Source organism: Ranitomeya imitator, chromosome 6 (assembly GCF_032444005.1).
Source record: "Ranitomeya imitator isolate aRanImi1 chromosome 6, aRanImi1.pri, whole genome shotgun sequence".
NCBI classification, from domain to species: Eukaryota; Metazoa; Chordata; class Amphibia; order Anura; family Dendrobatidae; genus Ranitomeya; species Ranitomeya imitator.
This window is the reverse complement of record NC_091287.1, coordinates 555,390,923-555,412,883: the sequence shown is the minus strand read 5'-3', so window position 1 is coordinate 555,412,883 and position 21,961 is coordinate 555,390,923. Positions and strand designations below refer to the sequence as shown.

Below are 21,961 nucleotides of genomic sequence, written 5' to 3'. Positions count from 1 at the left end.
CCAATCTGACGTTTCCGTTTTCCTCGCGGTATAATATCACATTGGGAATACATTATTTGTATTTTCATGTTTTGCAGGTTTATAGGAGGTCACAGAGCTGGGAGCCTGTGGATCGCACTCACGACGTCTGGATTGCGGTGCTATTCCTTTACTTTTAGCTCATTTTTAGATGGATAAATAAAATGCAAAACCAACAAGTAGATCCTATTTAGAACACAATGTATCCATTTTGAGCTCTGGTGCATGGATCGGGCCTAGTAAACGCTGCCGGCTCCTGTGACGGCCTACTTCAAACAATTACGAGTGCTGTCTCTTTAAACGCATGTGCAGATGTTGTTTCCATGGCAACAGAAGACCAAATGTATCAGTGCGTCTATTAATAGCCAACCTTCATCTTTAAAGTGTTTCTATTCTGTGTGAATTAAAGGTGCGTCTACCACCGGGGCGATGCCAATCACTGGCACCAGTGCAGCCCGGCCCGGGGGTCTACGGGGGGCCGGCCGGTACAACACGGGGATTTCGGGCGCAGCTTACACACTGCATTCCTTCATCCAAAACAAGATTTGTAAAAAATGCTCCTGAATATTTCCTACTTGGTGTAAAATAATCCTGGAGCACATCTCCCCGCTGTGGGTCACACTGGCATGATGGCTTCCATTCATGATGGGACTATGACAACTACACTGGGCGAGTTCCTTGTTGGGGGTCTGTCAGGTTTTCAGGATTGTTAGGCTGCAGGCTACAATATTCTTCATGTCAAAATGTTTCTGCTTTGTCCTAACGAGCGCCAAGGTTTCCATTCATAAAGGACCCATGACAACTACTACTGTCAAAACGATGGAAAGCGGATGGCCCGATAACACTACAGGTCAATGGGGCGAAGCGGGCGTCTGATGGAACAGAAGAGTCGTCTCTGGGGGAGACCATGGCTCCATGTAGCGGCACACAGGGTGTCTGGCCAAATTCACACGACCGTGACTTTTACCGGGCAGCGCGCAACATGGGCGTAATCCCATTACATTAGGGACCCCTTCATAGACATGTGTGACTTTGGGCCACCGATCAGTCCAAAGTCAGACATGAAGACTCTTGGACCTGTGAAAAGGCCTATAGAATAGAATGGGTCCCAAGAAAAAAAATAGCAAAACGGATATGAACGACACAGAAAAATTAGATATTTGGTTGGAGTCTAAGTAGAAGTAATAATAATTACTAGTTATAGTAATAACAGCATTAATAATAGAATACTGATCATACTGATCTATATAGTAATAATAATAAAGCTTACATGACGCACTTTTATGAATACTTCAACCAACTTGGCCTTTTCCTAAATATTAGTTGTAGTAGTAATAATAATTAAGAGTGAACAGATATATGTCAATATTCAAATCTACTAGGCCATTTCCTAACACTAAGCTGTGGGAAGAAGGAAGAAGAAGGAGGAAGAAGAAGGAAGAAGAAGAAGGAAGAAGAAGAAGAAGGAAGAAGAAGAAGGAAGAAGAAGTAGAAGAAGGAAGAAGAAGTAGAAGAAGGAAGAAGAAGAAGAAGGAAGAAGAAGAAGGAAGAAGAAGAAGGAAGAAGAAGAAGAAGGAAGAAGAAGAAGAAGGAAGAAGAAGAAGAAGAAGAAGAAGAACAAGGAAGAAGAAGAAGAAGAAGAAGAAGGAAGAAGAAGGAAGAAGAAGAAGGAAGAAAAAGGAAGAAGGATGAAGAAGAAGGAAGAAGAAGAAGAAGAAGGAAGAAGAAGAAGGCAGAAGAAGAAGAAGAGGAAGAAGGAAGAAGAAGGAAGAAGAAGGAAGAAGGAAGAAGAAGAAAGAAGAAGAAAGAAGAAGAAGGAAGAAGAAGAAGAAGGAGAAGGAAGAAGAAGAAGACGGGGAAGGAGGAAGAAGAAGAAGAAGGAAGAAGAAGGAAGAAGAAGAAGAAGAAGAAGAAGAAGGAGAAGGAAGAAGAACAAGAAGGAGAAGGAGGAAGAAGAAGAGGAAGAAGAAGAGGAAGAAGAAGAAGGAAGAAGGAAGAAGAAGGAAGGAGAAGGAAGAAGAAGGAAGGAGAAGGAAGGAGAAGGAAGAAGAAGAAGGAAGAAGAAGAAGGAAGAAGGAAGAAGAAAGAAGAAGAAGAAGGAAGAAGAAGAAGAAGGAAGAAGAAGAAGAAGAAGAAGAAGAAGAAGAAGAACATGGAAGAAGAAGAAGAAGAAGAAGAAGGAAGAAGAAGGAAGAAGAAGAAGGAAGAAAAAGGAAGAAGGATGAAGAAGAAGGAAGAAGAAGAAGAAGAAGGAAGAAGAAGAAGGCAGAAGAAGAAGAAGAAGAAGAAGGAAGAAGAAGGAAGAAGAAGAAGGAAGAAAAAGGAAGAAGGATGAAGAAGAAGGAAGAAGAAGAAGAAGAAGGAAGAAGAAGAAGGCAGAAGAAGAAGAAGAGGAAGAAGGAAGAAGAAGGAAGAAGAAGGAAGAAGGAAGAAGAAGAAAGAAGAAGAAAGAAGAAGAAGGAAGAAGAAGAAGAAGGAGAAGGAAGAAGAAGAAGGAAGAAGAAGAAGAAGGAGAAGGAAGAAGAAGAAGACGGGGAAGGAGGAAGAAGAAGAAGAAGGAAGAAGAAGGAAGAAGAAGAAGAAGAAGAAGAAGAAGAAGAAGAAGAAGGAGAAGGAAGAAGAACAAGAAGGAGAAGGAGGAAGAAGAAGAGGAAGAAGAAGGAAGAAGAAGAGGAAGAAGAAGAAGGAAGAAGGAAGAAGAAGGAAGGAGAAGGAAGAAGAAGGAAGGAGAAGGAAGGAGAAGGAAGAAGAAGAAGAAGGAAGAAGAAGAAGGAAGAAGGAAGAAGAAAGAAGAAGAAGGAAGACGGAAGAAGAAAGAAGAAGAAGAACAAGAAGAAGGAAGAAGAAGGAAGAAGGAAGAAGAAGGAGGAAGGAGAAGAAGGAAGAAGAAGAAGGAAGAAGAGTAAGGAAGAAGAAGAAGGAAGAAGAAGAAGAGGAAGAAGAAGAAGGAAGAAGAAGGAAGAAGGAAGAAGAAGGAAGAAGAAGGAAGAAGAAGAAGGAAGAAGAGTAAGGAAGAAGAAGAAGGAAGAAGAAGAAGAGGAAGAAGAAGAAGGAAGAAGAAGGAAGAAGGAAGAAGAAGGAAGAAGAAGGAAGAAGAAGGAAGAAGAAGAAGGAAGAAGAAGAAGAAGAGGAAGAAGAAGAAGGAAGAAGAAGGAAGAAGGAAGAAGAAGGAAGAAGGAAGAAGAAGGAAGAAGAAGAAAGAAGAAGAAGAAGGAAGACGGAAGAAGAAAGAAGAAGAAGGAAGAAGAAGGAGGAAGGAGAAGAAGGAAGAAGAAGAAGAAGGAAGAAGAAGAAGGAAGAAGAAGAAGAAGAAGGAGGAAGAAGAAGAAGAAGACGGAAGAAGAAGAAGAAGAAGGAAGAAGACGGAAGAAGGAAGAAGAAGGAAGAAAGAAGAAGAATAAGAAGGAAGAGGAAGAAGAAGGAGGAAGAAGAAGAAGATGAAAGAAGGAAGGAGGAAGGGGAAGGAGGAGGAAGAAGAAGAAGAAGAAGAAGGAAGAAGAAGGAGGGAGAAGGAAGAAGATGAAAGAAGGAAGGAGGAAGGGGAAGGAGGAAGAAGAAGAAGGAAGAAGAAAGAGGAAGAAGAAGAAGAAAGAAGGAAGGAGGAGGGGGAAGGAGGAAGAAGGAGAAGGAGGGGGAAGGAGGAGGAAGAGGAAGAAGAATATACATTTATTGGCTAGTTTATGAGAAGAAGCCAACCTACTAGGCCTTTTCCTAACAGTAAGCTGTGGTAACAATAATAATAAGAAAAATTGAATAATTGGATATTTTATGAGAAGGAGCCAGTCAACTAGGCCACATCATAAAAGCTAGTAGTAGTAGTAATTAATAATAAATAGATATCAAAATTTCAACCTACTAGGTCATTCCCAATAGTAAGCCGTGGTAGTAGTAATAATAATAATAATAATAATAATAATAATAATAATAATGTAAATACACATGCATAGGCTACTTTATGTAAAGGATCACATCAACTAGGCCCCTGCAGACCTATCCATACAGCTCACTTTATAACAATCCAACGGATATAACATTAGGACATTGCCTAACAGTAAGCTGTGTTAACAGTAATACTACTACTACTACTACTACTACTAATAATAATAAAATAGGAATGATAAAAATAATAAGCATGCAATATTTGGATATTTTATGAGAAGGAACCAGCTAACTAGGCCATTTCATAACAGTATCCTGTGGCGATAATAATAATAATAATAATGTCAATATACATTCATTGGCTATTTTATGAGGAGGAGCCAGCTAACTAGGCCATTTCCTAACAGTATCCTGTGGAGATAATAATAATAATGTCAATATACATTCATTGGCTATTTTATGAGGAGGAGCCAGCCTACTAGGCCATTTCCTAACAGTATCCTGTGGCGATAATAATAATAATAATAATGTCAATATACATTCATTGGCTATTTTATGAGGAGGAGCCAGCCTACTAGGCCATTTCTTAAAAGCTAGTAGTAGTAGTAATAATAATTCATAATAAACAGAAGTCAACATTCCAATCACAGACATTGGCTATTTTATGTAAAGGATCACACCACCAACTAGGCCCCTGCAGCTCTTTCCATGCAGCTTTATAACAATCCAACGGATAGAACATTAGGACATTTCCTCCTATTATCTGTAGCAATGCTGGAAATACTACTACACTGCAACTAATAATAATAAGAATAATAATAATGAATCCTGCCGCTTCTCTCCAGACATTTTTTTTTGCCCAATCCACACATTATTTTCCCCTCATTTTTCAACAGTTCTCCAGATAATGACACATTACCCTTTTTTTCAGCGGCGGTAAAAGAACACTTCATGTAAATTGCGCCGGTTGAATCTATTTTTCCATAATAACAATGCGGGACGACGTTACAGTTCTACGTTGGGGCAGCAACAAATCAATTTCGTTTCCAGACTAGCGGAAGAATCTTTAGAAAAGACAAGCAGAGAGGCGGGCGACGCAGGGAGAGGGGGTGGCTCACTGGTGGCATTCAATGATTCCTTCTTCCCCCCCCCCCCCCCTTGTAATATTAAGTTTTCAGTTCACATCCGATCTTAAGACCCCCAACACCTCCACAATCCCTGGACAGACCCTTTAACCTTGCGCCCCCCCGCAGCTCCGCATCCTCCGCAGCTTTCCTGCATTGTTGTATTTATCAATAATATTACTAGAAATAAGGTAAACAGAGGAAGATACAAAGTATCAGTGCAGCCACCAACATTCTAAGGCTCTTAACTCTTTCATGGCTGCAGCAACTGCAGCAGTAAAAGGGTCTCTGACCCCGCTGCAAGGTTAAACAAGGTAATTTGTTGTTCTGGTTAGCCGATATTTTTATAATACGGCTGTATGGGAAGGTGGGGGGGTTGTTTATCTTCTTTTTTTTTTTTCATTTATAGGCACCTAAGTATCTAAGAGCGTCAGCCCTGAAAGAGACGAGAGCTTAGTGTCAGCCAGCGCTACATGTTTATAGAGGGACTTACCATGTCTGAACTGAGCTGGGATAAAATGGCGAAGCTTGATAAGCGATCACAGGAGCATTTAGTATGGAATGAATCCACGGGGACCGTACGACAGCCTTTCAAGGACCAGGCACCGAGATTAGAGGCTCTATAATGGGGGAGAGAGGAGAGAGAGAAAAAAAAAAGAAGGGAAAGAGATGTACCACCAACAATGATAAATAAAGGGATACAGAGGGGGTGGGGGTGTCATCTACCAGGAACCACATCAACATCATCAGCCGCTATATTGGGATCTATAGAAGACGCGAGGAAGGAAAAAAAAGACACAGATACTAGTGTGAAAATAACAAAGAGATCACGTACCGGGCTGTAATGGATGCTATTGGGGGGTTGGATCACGGTGAAGTATATAACACACACACACACGGTGGGGATACTGGAGAGAGGAGGAGGATGAGGATGGGGGGGGGGGTCATGGGATTATACTGAAGTGATGGGAGCTCGGAGTAGCAGGGGGTAAAATGAGTGAAACCTAACGGGGAAGATGCTGGATGGAAAGAACTGATGGGGGTGGGGAGAGGACGCATGCAAAATCCATCAGAATGGTGCTGTCTGGATGTGCAAGAGGATGGCTGGAGCAGGAGATGGAGGGAAGGGGGAGCTTCGACTGACAGCCGGAGACACAGAGACGAGCTGGCCCAGAAGTTTGAGATGGGAGAGTAGGGGGGGGGAAGGGAAGACGGCACGAAAAATAGGTCGCCGGACGTCAGGACGATTACCCACAGGCCGCCATATAAGACACAGACTAATGGTGACGGCATTAACAAATAAGGCACAAGAAGGAAATCACAAGGAATGAAGCAATATTATTATTATTATTGTACCTGTTTTTTATTATGGAAACAGGAACACATGGGCTACTTGCACAGTGAACAAGTCTGTAGGAGCATGTTCACACACCACCAAGAAACTTGAAGACACACAGGTTCACATAATATAATATGTAATATACAGATGATCAGGTTTTTAATTGCATCAGATAGGGATTATATACATTAGGTAGGACTGCTCTATACGGGTATACCTTGACGTTTGGTGGAGCAGCTTAGTATACATTTTTTGCAAAAAACGTATCAACCAAATACCCTGTTTTTTACATCTTTTTACTAGCACTTGCGGATTACTGTGATTTTTTGAAACTGAGTGTTTTTGGTTTTACTGTGCTCTTTTGTGTCCTCTTTTTTATTATGTATACCCCTCCTGACATGTAAAGCACCATGGAATAAATGGTGCTATAATAATAAATAATAATAATAATATACCACCAATTATACAGATATTAAGTATCAGATTGTGGTCTGGGGGTCTGTGAGCTACTTTGTTGGTGTGTGCACATAATGTCGGTGACGGGACCCCCCCATCAGTAGAATGTATATGGTGGGTAACACAGATATACTATTAGGGGATGCACCATGTCGTTGGACCCCCCTTCACTAGGATGTATATGGTGGGTGACACAGAGATACTATTGGGGGATGCACCATGACGCTGGACCCCCATCAGTAGGATGTATATGGTGGGTAACAAAGAGATACTATTGGGGGATGCACCATGACGCTGGACCCCCATCAGTAGGATGTATATGGTGGGTGACACAGAGATACTATTGGGGGATGCACCATGACGCTGGACCCCCATCAGTAGGATGTATATGGTGGGTGACACAGATACTGTTGTGGGATGCACCATGACGTTGGACCCCCCATCAGTAGGATGTATATGGTGGGTGACACAGATACTGTTGTGGGATGCACCATGACGTTGGACCCCCCATCAGTAGGATGTATATGGTGGGTAACACAGAGCTACTATTGGGGGATGCACCATGACGTTGGACCCCCCCATCAGTAGGATGTATATGGTGGGTGACACAGAGATTCTATTGGGGGATGCACCATGATGCTGGACCCCCCATCAGTAGGATGTATATGGTGGGTAACAGAGATACTATTGGGGGATGCACCATGAATTTGGATCCCCCCCATCACTAGGATGTATATGGTGGGTGACACAGAGATACTACTGGGGGATGCACCATGATGCTGGACCCCCCATCAGTAGGATGTATATGGTGGGTAACACAGAGATACTATTGGAGGATGCACCATGATGTTAGACCCCCATCAGTAAGATGTATATGGTGGGTGACACAGAGATACTATTGGGGGATGCGCCATGATGTTGGACCCCCCATCAGTAGGATGGATATGGTGGGTAACATAGAGATTCTATTGGGGGATGCACCATGATGTTAGACCCCCATCAGTAGGATGTATATGGTGGGTAACACAGAGATACTATTGGGGGATGCACCATGATGTTGGACCCACCATCACTAGGATGTATATGGTGGGTGACACAGAGATACTATTGGGGGATGCACCATGATGTTGGACCCCCCATCAGTAGGGTGTATATGGTGGGTAACAGAGATACTATTGGGGGATGCACCATGACGTTAGACCCCCATCAGTAAGATGTATATGGTGGGTGACACAGAGATACTATTGGGGGATGCACCATGACGTTGGACCCCCCATCAGTAGGATGTATATAGTGGGTAACACAGAGATACTGTTGGGGGGTGCACCATGACGCTGGACCCCCCATCAGTAGGATGGATATGGTGGGTAACACAGAGATTCTATTGGGGGATGCACCATGACGTTGGACCCCCCATCAGTAGGATATATATGGTGGGTAACACAGAGATACTATTGGGGGATACACCTTGACGTTGGACCCCCCCAGCAGTAGGATGTATATGGTGGGTAACACAGAGATACTATTGGGGATGCACCATGATGTTGGACCCCCCATCAGTAGGATGTATATAATGGGTAACACAGAGATACTATTGGGGGATGCACCATGACGTTGGACCCCCCATCAGTAGAATGTATATGGTGGGTAACACAGAGATACTATTGGGGGATGCACCATGACGTTGGACCCCCCATCAGTAGGATGTATATGGTGGGTAACACAGAGATACTATTGGGGGATGCACCATGATGCTGGACCACCCATCAGTAGGATGTATATGGTGGGTAACACAGAGATACTATTGGGGGATGCACCATGACGTTGGACCCCCATCAGTAGGATGTATATGGTGGGTAACACAGATACTATTGGAGGATGCACCATGACACTGGACCCCCTGTTGTGAATTCTGTGGCAGAGCTCCCTCCTGTGGTCACAAGTGGTACTTCGGCTGATTCTCTCTATGAGCTTCCGTTGGTGGAGGAGAGTGGTACTGCGGCTTCTGAGTTTCCTTCCTCAGGTGATGTGGTGAAGTCGTTAGGTGCTGCTCTATTTAACTCCACCTAGTGCTTTGATCCTGGCCTCCAGTCAATGTTCTAGTATTGGACTTGCTTCCTCCTGGATCGTTCCTGTGGCCTGCTGCTCTGCATAGCTAAGTTGCTCTTGTGTTATTTTTGTTTGCTGTTTTTTCTGTCCAGCTTGTTTATTTGGTTTTCCTTGCTTGCTGGAAGCTCTGGGACGCAGAGGGTGTACCTCCGTGCCGTTAGTCGGTACGGAGGGTCTTTTTGCCCCCTTTGCGTGGTTCTTTGTAGGGATTTGTGTTGACCGCAAAGTAACCTTTCCTATCCTCGCTCTGTTCAGAAAGTCAGGCCTCACTTTGCTAAATCTATTTCATCTCTACGTTTGTCTTTTCATCTTAACTCACAGTCATTATATGTGGAGTGCTGCCTTTTCTTTTGGGGTATTTCTCTGAGGCAAGGTAGGCTTATTTTCTATCTTCAGGCTAGCTAGTTTCTCAGGCTGTGCCGAGTTGCATAGGCAGAGTTAGGCGCAATCCACGGCTGCCTCTAGTGTGGTTGGAGAGGATTAGGAATTGCGGTCAGCAGAGTTCCCACGTCTCAGAGCTCGTTCTATGTTTTTGGGTTATTGTCAGATCACTGTATGTGCTCTGACTTCTATGTCCATTGTGGTACTGAATTACCAGCCATAACAGTACTGGAGGACAGAAGTACTAATGATTCCCAATAGAGGGAAAAAAGAAGTTCTGAGACCATTTTTTTTTCTTTGCACTGTGTTTTGCCTTTTTTTTTCCCCTAGACATTTGGGTGGTTCAGGACACAGGTGTAGCGATGGACATTAAAGGTCTGTCTTCATGTGTGGATCAGCTCACGGCAAGAGTACAAAATATTCAAGACTTTGTGCTTCAGAATTCTATGTTAGAACCAAGAATTCCTATTCCTGATTTGTTTTTTGGAGATAGAACTAAATTTCTGAGTTTCAAAAATAATTGTAAACCATTTCTGGCTTTGAAACCTCGCTCCTCTGGTGACCCAGTTCAACAAGTTAGGATCATTATTTCTTTTTTACGTGGCGACCCTCAGGACTGGGCATTTTCTCTTGCGCCAGGAGATCCTGCATTAAGTAATATCGATGCGTTTTTCCTGGCGCTCGGATTGCTGTACGATGAACCTAATTCAGTGGATCAGGCAGAGAAAAATTTGCTGGCTCTGTGTCAGGCTCAGGATGAGATAGAGGTATATTGTCAGAAATTTAGAAAGTGGTCCATACTCACTCAGTGGAATGAAGGTGCGCTCGCAGCTATTTTCAGAAAGGGTCTCTCTGAAGCCCTTAAGGATGTCATGGTGGGATTTCCTATGCCTGCTGGTCTGAATGAGTCTATGTCTTTGGCCATTCAGATCGGTCGACGCTTGCGTGAGCGTAAATCTGTGCACCATTTGGCGGTATTATCTGAGCATAAACCTGAGCCTATGCAGTGCGATAGGACTTTGACCAGAGTTGAACGGCAAGAACACAGACGTCTGAATGGTCTGTGTTTCTACTGTGGTGATTCCACTCATGCTATATCTGATTGTCCTAAGCGCACTAAGCGGTTCGCTAGGTCTGCCACCATTGGTACGGTACAGTCAAAATTTCTTCTGTCCGTTACCTTGATCTGCTCTTTGTCATCGTATTCTGTCATGGCATTTGTGGATTCAGGCGCTGCCCTGAATTTGATGGACTTGGAGTATGCTAGGCGTTGTGGGTTTTTCTTGGAGCCCTTGCAGTGTCCTATTCCATTGAGAGGAATTGATGCTACGCCTTTGGCCAAGAATAAGCCTCAATACTGGACCCAGCTGACCATGTGCATGGCTCCTGCGCATCAGGAGGTTATTCGCTTTCTGGTGTTGCATAATCTGCATGATGTGGTCGTGTTGGGGTTGCCATGGCTACAAGCCCATAATCCAGTATTGGATTGGAAATCCATGTCGGTGTCCAGCTGGGGTTGTCAGGGGGTACATGGTGATGTCCCATTTCTGTCTATTTCGTCATCCACCCCTTCTGAGGTTCCAGAGTTCTTGTCTGATTACCGGGATGTATTTGATGAGCCCAAGTCCGATACCCTACCTCCGCACAGGGATTGTGATTGTGCTATCGATTTGATTCCTGCTAGTAAATTCCCAAAAGGTCGACTGTTTAATTTATCTGTGCCTGAGCACGCCGCTATGCGCAGTTATGTGAAGGAGTCTTTGGAGAAGGGGCATATTCGCCCGTCATCGTCGCCATTAGGAGCAGGGTTCTTTTTTGTAGCCAAGAAGGATGGTTCGCTGAGACCTTGTATAGATTACCGCCTTCTAAATAAGATCACGGTTAAATTTCAGTACCCCTTGCCGCTGTTATCTGATTTGTTTGCTCGGCTTAAGGGGGCTAGTTGGTTCACCAAGATAGATCTTCGTGGTGCGTATAATCTTGTGCATATTAAGCGAGGCGATGAATGGAAAACTGCATTTAATACGCCCGAGGGCCATTTTGAGTATCTAGTAATGCCATTCGGACTTGCCAATGCTCCATCAGTGTTTCAGTCCTTTATGCATGACATCTTCCGAGAGTACCTGGATAAATTCCTGATTGTATACTTGGATGATATTTTGATCTTCTCGGATGATTGGGAGTCTCATGTGAAGCAGGTCAGAACGGTGTTTCAGGTTCTGCGTGCTAATTCTTTGTTTGTGAAGGGATCTAAGTGTCTCTTTGGTGTTCAGAAGGTTTCATTTTTGGGGTTCATTTTTTCCCCTTCTACTATCGAGATGGACCCTGTTAATGTCCAAGCCATCCATGATTGGACTCAGCCGACATCTCTGAAAAGTCTGCAAAAGTTCCTGGGCTTTGCTAATTTTTATCGTCGCTTCATCTGCAATTTTTCTAGTATTGCTAAACCATTGACCGATTTGACCAAGAAGGGTGCTGATGTGGTCAATTGGTCTTCTGCTGCTGTGGAAGCTTTTCAAGAGTTGAAGCGTCGGTTTTCTTCTGCCCCTGTGTTGTGTCAACCAGATGTTTCGCTTCCATTCCAGGTCGAGGTTGATGCTTCTGAGATTGGAGCAGGGGCTGTTTTGTCGCAGAGAAGTTCTGATTGCTCGGTGATGAAACCATGCGCCTTCTTTTCCAGGAAGTTTTCGCCTGCTGAGCGAAATTATGATGTTGGCAATCGAGAGTTGCTGGCCATGAAGTGGGCATTCGAGGAGTGGCGTCATTGGCTTGAAGGAGCTAAGCATCGCGTGGTGGTCTTGACTGATCACAAGAACTTGACTTATCTCGAGTCTGCCAAGCGGTTGAATCCTAGACAGGCTCGCTGGTCGCTGTTTTTTGCCCGTTTTGACTTTGTGATTTTGTACCTTCCGGGCTCTAAAAATGTGAAGGCGGATGCTCTGTCTAGGAGTTTTGTGCCCGATTCTCCGGGTTTATCTGAGCCGGCGGGTATTCTCAAAGAGGGAGTAATTGTGTCTGCCATCTCCCCTGATTTGTGGCGGGTGCTGCAAAAATTTCAGGCTAATAAACCTGATCGTTGCCCAGCGGAGAAACTGTTTGTCCCTGATAGGTGGACGAATAAAGTTATCTCTGAGGTTCATTGTTCGGTGTTGGCTGGTCATCCTGGAATCTTTGGTACCAGAGAGTTAGTGGCTAGATCCTTTTGGTGGCCATCTCTGTCGCGGGATGTGCGTTCTTTTGTGCAGTCCTGTGGGATTTGTGCTCGGGCTAAGCCCTGCTGTTCTCGTGCCAGTGGGTTGCTTTTGCCCTTGCCGGTCCCGAAGAGGCCTTGGACACATATCTCTATGGATTTTATTTCAGATCTTCCCGTCTCTCAAAAAATGTCAGTCATTTGGGTGGTTTGTGATCGCTTCTCTAAGATGGTCAATTTGGTACCCTTGTCCAAATTACCCTCCTCCTCTGATTTGGTGCCATTGTTCTTCCAGCATGTGGTTCGTTTACATGGCATTCCAGAGAATATCGTTTCTGACAGAGGTTCCCAGTTTGTTTCGAGGTTTTGGCGATCCTTTTGTGCTAGGATGGGCATTGACTTGTCTTTTTCCTCGGCTTTCCATCCTCAGACTAATGGCCAGACCGAACGAACCAATCAGACCTTGGAAACATATCTGAGATGCTTTGTTTCTGCTGATCAGGATGATTGGGTGTCCTTTTTGCCTTTGGCTGAGTTCGCCCTTAATAATCGGGCCAGCTCGGCTACCTTGGTTTCGCAGTTTTTCTGCAACTCTGGGTTCCATCCTCGTTTCTCTTCAGGGCAGGTTGAGTCTTCGGACTGTCCTGGTGTGGATACGCTGGTGGACAGGTTGCAGCAGATTTGGACTCATGTAGTGGACAATTTGACCTTGTCCCAGGAGAAGGCTCAACGTTTCGCTAATCGCAGACGCTGTGTGGGTCCCCGACTTCGTGTTGGGGATTTGGTTTGGTTGTCTTCTCGTCATATTCCTATGAAGGTTTCCTCTCCTAAGTTTAAACCTCGTTTCATTGGTCCGTATAGGATTTCTGAGGTTCTTAATCCTGTGTCTTTTCGTTTGACCCTTCCAGATTCTTTTTCCATCCATAACGTATTCCATAGGTCATTGTTGCGGAGATACGTGGCACCTATGGTTCCATCTGTTGATCCTCCTGCCCCGGTTTTGGTGGAGGGGGAGTTGGAGTATATTGTGGAGAAGATTTTGGATTCTCGTGTTTCAAGACGGAAACTCCAGTATCTGGTTAAGTGGAAGGGTTATGCTCAGGAAGATAATTCCTGGGTCTTTGCCTCTGATGTCCATGCTCCCGATCTTGTTCGTGCCTTTCATATGGCTCATCCTGGTCGTCCTGGGGGCTCTGGTGAGAGTTCGGTGACCCCTCCTCAAGGGGGGGGGGTACTGTTGTGAATTCTGTGGCAGAGCTCCCTCCTGTGGTCACAAGTGGTACTTCGGCTGATTCTCTCTATGAGCTTCCGTTGGTGGAGGAGAGTGGTACTGCGGCTTCTGAGTTTCCTTCCTCAGGTGATGTGGTGAAGTCGTTAGGTGCTGCTCTATTTAACTCCACCTAGTGCTTTGATCCTGGCCTCCAGTCAATGTTCTAGTATTGGACTTGCTTCCTCCTGGATCGTTCCTGTGGCCTGCTGCTCTGCATAGCTAAGTTGCTCTTGTGTTATTTTTGTTTGCTGTTTTTTCTGTCCAGCTTGTTTATTTGGTTTTCCTTGCTTGCTGGAAGCTCTGGGACGCAGAGGGTGTACCTCCGTGCCGTTAGTCGGTACGGAGGGTCTTTTTGCCCCCTTTGCGTGGTTGTTTGTAGGGTTTTGTGTTGACCGCAAAGTTACCTTTCCTATCATCGCTCTGTTCAGAAAGTCGGGCCTCACTTTGCTAAATCTATTTCATCTCTACGTTTGTTTTTTCATCTTAACTCACAGTCATTATATGTGGGGGGCTGCCTTTTCCTTTGGGGTATTTCTCTGAGGCAAGGTAGGCTTATTTTCTATCTTCAGGCTAGCTAGTTTCTCAGGCTGTGCCGAGTTGCATAGGGAGCGTTAGGCGCAATCCACGGCTGCCTCTAGTGTTGTTGGAGAGGATTAGGGATTGCGGTCAGCAGAGTTCCCACGTCTCAGAGCTCGTTCTATGTTTTTGGGTTATTGTCAGATCACTGTATGTGCTCTGACTTCTATGTCCATTGTGGTACTGAATTACCAGCCATAACAACCCCCCATCAATAGGATGTATATGCTGGGTGACACAGAGATACTATTGGGGTATGCACCATGACATTGGACCCCCCATTAGTAGGATGTATATGGTGGGTAATACAGAGATACTATTGGAGGATGCACCATGACGTTGGACCCCCCATCAGTAGGATGTAATGGTGGGTAACATGGAGATATTATTGGGGGATGCACCATGACGTTGGCCCCCCATCAGTAGGATGTATATGGTTGGTGACACAGAGATACTATTGGGGTATGCACCATGACGTTGGCCCCCCATCAGTAGGATGTATATGGTGGGTAACATGGAGATACTATTGGGGGATGCACCATGACGTTGGACCCCCCATCAGTAGGATGTATATGGTGGGTGACACAGAGATAGTATTGGGGGATGCACCATGGCGTTGGACCCCCCATCAGTACGATGTATATGGTGGGTAACACAGAGATACTATTGGGGGATGCACCATGACGTTGGACCCCCCATCAGTCGGATGTATATGGTGGATAACACAGAAATTCTACTGGAAGGCAATGAACGCCGTCCTGTCAGCTGTAGTGAAGTCCTTCACTTAGGCCACGTTCACACGTTCAGTATTCGGTCAGTATTTTCCGTCAGTATTTGCTGCTGATAAATACAGGAGTGGTGACGAGTTCCTATTACACTTTTCCTCTGATTGTTCCTCTCCAGATTTTGACTTAAAAAGACTGATATAAAATACTGACCGAATCCTGACCGTGTGAACGCGGCCTTAAAGTGATATTTAGGTCTACAGAAATTCTTACACATCCTCGGAAATCGGTGTTAGATGAGTGCGGGTTTAATCGTCGGGACCCCTTTAATTGTTAGACTCAGCAAAAAGTTGCACATGTCGATGTAAGACCATAATAATAAATGCAATGAAAATTAAAAAAAAAAAAAATTACTAATAAAACTGAAAAACAAATATTTCCTAGCAGCCTCAAGTGCCTAAAATATGGCGGTGTAAGAAAACTAAGGCGGTGCCTGATGAGACATTCGCAGTGAATCGTGGCCGACTTTCCACTGTCCACACTGATGACAAAACATTTAAAGTGGATCTGTCACCAGATCTCGCAATACAAACAGTATATAATACTAATTAGACCGCCCAGACCTGATGAGGCTGGTGTACTTACTTTGGGGAAAAAAAGTCAGATTGGCTGAAAAAAATTCTGATATTTAAATGAGCATTGTATGAGTTGTGAGTGAGAGAGGTCACGGGTCCAAGTGAGTGAATTTACACCCCAATCTGTTTGTATGCCTATGTATCTCTTGCAAATACAAATCCAACGATACATTTACATGGCCGGTCCGTTCCCCCATTACTGAGAAATCAGCGTTTGAATTGATATGGAAATGAAGCTGAAGAGCTATGGTAGATCCGAAGCCTCTGTCACTCCAGCTCTATCATCATCCAGCACCAGCTCCTGCTTGACTGATGGCTTCTATGCTGTGTGACTTCAGGCAAAGGAGCAATCAGTAGGAGGCGATGATGGGTGGTGAATAGAGCTGGAGTGACAGAGGCTTAAGATCTACCATAGCTCTTCAGCCTCATTGGCAAATCAATTCATATGCTGATTTCTCAGTAACAAAGGACTGGACAGGCCATGTAAAAGTATTGCTGGACTTGTCTTTGAAAGAGAAAAATTGTTTGCGGGTTTGAAATCCTGCTGACAGATTCCTTTAAATGGTACCTGTGCTTTAAAAAAAAAAAAAACTTTGCATAAATCAATAGTACAGGTGAATAAAATAAACTTTCTAATACATTTCATCAGGGAAATCTGCTTCTTTCTCCACTTAGGAGACACTTCTTCCCATTCCCTCCATCTCTCAAACTGGCAAATCACTCTGAAAAAAAAACAGCTCAAAGTTGTCTTTCTTAAAATAAGAGGGAGTGCCAGCTGAGTGTGTTGTCAGGTTAGTCTGCCTCCTATTATACTCTATGGGAAAGAGAAGTGAAGAACAGAGTGAGAAACAATCAAAGGGAAACACAGGAAGATTGTGCTGAGCTTTCTAACAAGTATTTTATCTCCCTCCAGAGCTGGATTCACATCTACACAGATCAGTACTGATGTGTAAATTCCTCCATATCGATGCTGATTTTCTGTGTCGGTCAAGGAATGAAGAGTGTGATGTGTATGGTAGATATCATAACCCTTAGTGTCCACCCTCCAACTCAGTCGATTATGAATCCCCAATTCATCATTTGTGATTTCTTATAATCACTTTTCTTATTTTGTTTTGTGGTATTTGCTGATGTTTTTTGCACCACATTCTGAAAATGGCGCACAGGGTTTCATACCAGTGTTTTAAACCACTTTTTGAAATATGATGCACTTGCATGTCATATGTCGGCTCCCTGTCTTTGTTGCAGGCTCAGGAGCTGATCCTGCATCTTTCCCAACACATGAGCTGATCTCGCATCTTTCCCTGCACAGGAACTGAGCCCGCATCTTTCCCTACACAGGAGCTGAGCCCGCATCTTTCCCTACACAGGAGCTGAGCCCGCATCTTTCCCTACACAGGAGCTGAGCCCGCATCTTTCCCAACACAAGAGCTGAGCCCGCATCTTTCCCTACACAGGAGCGGAGCCCGCATCTTTCCCTACACAGGAGCTGAGCCCGCATCTTTCCCTACACAGGAGCTGAGCCCGCATCTTTCCCTACACAGGAGCTGAGCCCACATCTTTCCCTACACAAGAGCTGAGCCCGCATCTTTCCCTACACAGGACCTGAGCCCGCATCTTTCCCTACACAGGAGCTGAGCCCGCATCTTTCCCTACACAAGAGCTGAGCCCGCGTCTTTCCCTACACAGGACCTGAGCCCACATCTTTCCCTATACAGGATCTGAGCCCACATCTTTCCCTACACAGGATCTGAGCCTGCATCTTTCCCTGCACAGGAGCTGAGCCCGCATCTTTCCCTACACAGGAGCTGAGCCCGCATCTTTCCCTAGACAGGAGCTGAGCCCGCATCTTTCCCTACACAAGAGCTGAGCCCGCATCTTTCCCTACACAGGACCTGAGCCCGCATCTTTCCCTACACAGGAGCTGAGCCCACATCTTTCCCTACACAGGATCTGAGCCCACATCTTTCCCTACACAGGATCTGAGCCCGCATCTTTCCCTGCACAGGAGCTGAGCCCGCATCTTTCCCTACACAGGAGCTGAGCCCGCATCTTTCCCTACAAGGAGCTGAGCCTGCATCTTTTCCTTCACAGGAACTGAGCCCGCATCTTTCCCTACACAGGTTCTGAGCCCACATCTTTCCCTACACAGGAGCTGAGCCTGCATCTTTCCCTGCACAGAAGCTGAGCCCGCATCTTTCCCTACAAGGAGCTGAGCCCGCATCTTTCCCTACAAGGAGCTGAGCCTGCATCGTTCCCTTCAAGGAGCTGAGCCTGCATCTTTCCCTACAAGGAGCTGAGCCCGCATCTTTCCCTACAAGGAGCTGAGCCCGCATCGTTCCCTACAAGGAGCTGAGCCCGCATCTTTCCCTACAAGGAGCTGAGCCCGCATCTTTCCCTACAAGGAGCTGAGCCCGCATCTTTCCCTACAAGGAGCTGAGCCCGCATCTTTCCCTACAAGGAGCTGAGCCTGCATCTTTCCCTACAAGGAGCTGAGCCCGCATCTTTCCCTACAAGGAGCTGAGCCCGCATCTTTCCCTACAAGGAGCTGAGACTGCATCTTTCCCTACAAGGAGCTGAGCCCACATCTTTCCCTACACAGGACCTGAGCCCGCATCTTTCCCTACACAGGAGCTGAACCCGCATCGTTCTCTACACAAGAGCTGAGCCTGCATCGTTCCCTACACAGGAGCTGAGCCTGCATCGTTCCCTACACAGGAGCTGAGCCCACATCTTTCCTGCACAGGAACTGAGCACGCATCTTTCCCTACACAGGAGCTGAGCCCGCATCTTTTCCTACAAGGAGCTGAGCCTGCATCTTTCCCTGCACAGGAGCTGAGCCCGCATCTTTCCATGCAAGGGGCTGAGCCTGCATCTTTCCCTGCGCAGGAGCTGAGCCCGCATCTTTCCCTGCACAGGAGCTGAGCCAGCATATTTTTTGGCACAGGATAGCAATTAGTCCCCTGTTATTCTGCTGTCAATCTTTAATTGCGGCATATACAACGTAAGTGTTCTAACTGCTCTATGGCGTCCCCGTGACAGATGAATTGCCATGACAGTCGGAGGTCTGCTGAAGACCCCTGTGCTCGTCATGATGATACTCCTATGAACAATAAGAGACCCTGATTATTACAGTATCCAGCAATGCTGTATACAGCACACATGATTGGATAATTGCAGGGTTAAGTCCCCCAACAAAGAGTTAAAAGAAAAAAAGAGTTTTTAAATATCTTTAAAAAAATCAAAAATAAAAGTTCAAATTATCTTCTTTCCCCCCCATTAAAAATAATAGATAAAACCCCACAAATTTGGAATCGCTACATCCGTAAATGTCCAATCTTTCAAAATATAATATTTGTTCACCCGATTGGTAAACGCCTTAATGAGGAAAGAAAATCAAAACGCCAGAATTGCGTTTTTTTCAGCCTCAACGCCTCAAAAGATGCAATAAGAGACAATTAAAGCATTGTACGCCCCCCAAAATGGTATTAATAAAAAAAAGACGTCTCAGAGCGCAAAACCATTCACCAGAAATGTAAAATCTTACAGATCTTGGATTATGGTGACACAAGCAAAGAAATGCTTTTCTTAGGAATTTCCAAAATGTGTTTTTACTACTTTAAAAAAACAAAAAAACAAACAAACTATGCATGTTTGGTATCGCCGTAATCATACAGACTTGGAGAACCATATTGTCAGGTTATTTAACAGTATATTGAACACTGCAAAAACAAAACCTCAAAAAACAATTGCAGAATTCTGGTTTCTTCACAATTTCGCCACACTTCAATTTTTTAAAAACTTTACAGTACATCATATGATACAATGGATAATATCATTCAAAAGTACAGCTCGGCCCGCAACTAAACAAGTCCTCATATGGCTACATTGACGAAAAAAAAAATAGAAAAGTTATTTCTCTTGGAAGAAAGGAAAAAACAAAGAAGGGAAAAATAAAAATTCACAGGTTCGGAGGGGTGAGCAGATTTTGCGACTTTTTAGCACCAGCGGTTGAAGGTCCTTTAAAAAGTTGCACCAAATTGGAAATTCTGCCTAAAACCTAGATAATCGATAGATACAAAAAAAAAAGAAAAACTAGTAGCAGTAACATATAGTATTTGGGTGCCAAGCCCCCCAGGAATCCACCCAATGTTTAATATACTTCAAGAGATTGGAGGCAGCCACCATTTTTAAAGTGCCAAAAATTCCTGTTTAATGGCCCAACAAGGCGACATTTAGGTTCTAAAGTGAAAACCTTTCTCAAGCATGAGTGCTTCCTCCAATCTCTTGAAGTAGATATTGTGGAGATACGGGGAACAGTGGATGCTCTTTTCCACTGGCCCGGCTGCCTTTAGAAAGACCGCATGGATGAAGGCTTATTACAGAGTCTCACCTTCTCGCTGGCTCGCTGGGATTAGCACAGCTGTGACTTCCAGGGCCTACTACCACAACATTGCCACCCTGCTTTGGTGGGCACCCACAGAGCGGAGGTAACAACACGCTTAGGAAGCTGACAGTCCACTGAAGTAAGTGGCCTGCTGACCTGATTGTCGCAAACCTGGTTTCCATGGGGCCAGGTGACCGGATTGTCCCAACCTGGTTTCTCCAAACGTCTCCATAGGCCAGGTGACCAGAGGGTCCCAATCGAGCTTCTCCGAATGTCTCCATGGGGCCAGGTGACTGGAGTGTCCCAACCTGGTTTCTCCAAACGTCTCCATGGGCCAGGTGACCGGCGGGTCCCAACCTGGCTTCTCCGACCATCTGCATGGGGTCAGGTGACTGGAGGGTCCCAATTTGGCTTCTCCGAACATCTCCATGAGCTCAATGGTGGTCAATGGAGCATATATGTATTCCTCCAGCTAGGGCTGTGGTCCCTTAAGCTGGCCTCCTGCAGAATGTCAAATCTGTATTCCTCTTGATGAAGTCATGGTGCCTTGACTGTTGTTCTGTAGAGTCTCCTTGCAGAAGGATAGAAATCCTTTTTATACCCACAGCTGCTCTCCAGGCCATCAACCACAGGTAACCAGGAAGGTGGGATGAAGTAAACTTTTGTTGTTTGGGTATTTAATCAACCTGCATAGTTTGTCCATCACTGTTTGCAGGTCAACAAGCTACATGAACTTATACAATGGGTAATCAACATATTACCAGGCATCAATTGTTCAATTACCCGGAGTCCTTGTCCTCCAAAGACAGCAGGCATTAACCACTACGAGCTGATATAAGAGGTAAAAAAGCAGCAATTCAGCAATTCACAAACATCAATTCAAGAGTCAACGTTCAGACTCATATGAACAATAGTCTATGTCTCTTGACCTACAGAAACTATATACCTTGCATAATTAAGATGGAATGCTGTGTCGTCACAGGTACATAAATAAATAGATAGATGATATAATATATACATATCCCCTTTTCTATCTATAGATATCCAGATACTTTTACATATGAGGGAGAAGGATTTTGTAACAGTGTAATAACCACAGTGAATCTTTCATGTATGGCGAAGCGCGTCCCTCGGTGTCGGACCCCCACCGTACAGGGTACAATACACAGACCAGGGCCAGGAGTCTGTTACTAATGAGAACAATATTCTAATTAGCTCCTCCACCTCCATAATCACTGAGCAAACACAAGAAACATTAAAGGATGAAAACTGCACAAATAATGACTCGTGCCAGTGTCGGGGCCATCCATGATGCCGTGTGATTAAAGTCACGTGATACTGACTGCTGAGCTGCTGTATCTAATCCTCTCCTGTGTGATACTGTCTGCTGAGCTGTGTATCTAATCCTCTCCTGTGTGATACTGTCTGCTGAGCTGTGTATCTAATCCTCTCCTGTGTGATACTGTCTGCTGAGCCATGTATCTAATCCTCTCCTGTGTGATACTGACTGCTGAGCCGTGTATCTAATCCTATCCTGTATGATACTGTCTGCTGAGCCATGTATCTAATCCTGTCCTGTGTGATACTGACTGCTGAGCTGTGTATCTAATCCTATCCTGTATGATACTGACTGCTGAGCTGCTGTATCTAATCCTCTCCTGTGTGATACTGTCTGCTGAGCTGTGTATCTAATCCTCTCCTGTGTGATACTGTCTGCTGAGCCATGTATCTAATCCTCTCCTGTGTGATACTGACTGCTGAGCCGTGTATCTAATCCTCTCCTGTGTGATACTGTCTGCTGAGCCATGTATCTAATCCTCTCCTGTGTGATACTGACTGCTGAGCCGTGTATCTAATCCTATCCTGTGTGAT

The 21,961-nt window shown here is 44.9% G+C and overlaps 1 protein-coding gene across 4 annotated transcripts in view; it reads right to left on the bottom strand.

The window, feature by feature from the left end:
• Positions 1-21,961, bottom strand: part of LOC138643166 (adhesion G protein-coupled receptor B1-like) — a 572,016-nt gene that overhangs the window by 148,368 nt on the left and 401,687 nt on the right. For 2 of the 4 annotated variants that reach the window (XM_069731992.1, XM_069731993.1), the window contains exon 17: positions 5,515-5,641. In XM_069731992.1, coding sequence (XP_069588093.1) covers positions 5,515-5,641 — 127 coding nt within the window. Of the gene's footprint in view, positions 1-5,514; positions 5,642-5,856; positions 6,178-21,961 lie in introns of those variants that run through there. The other 2 variants (XM_069731995.1, XM_069731994.1) reach the window with 2 other exon arrangements.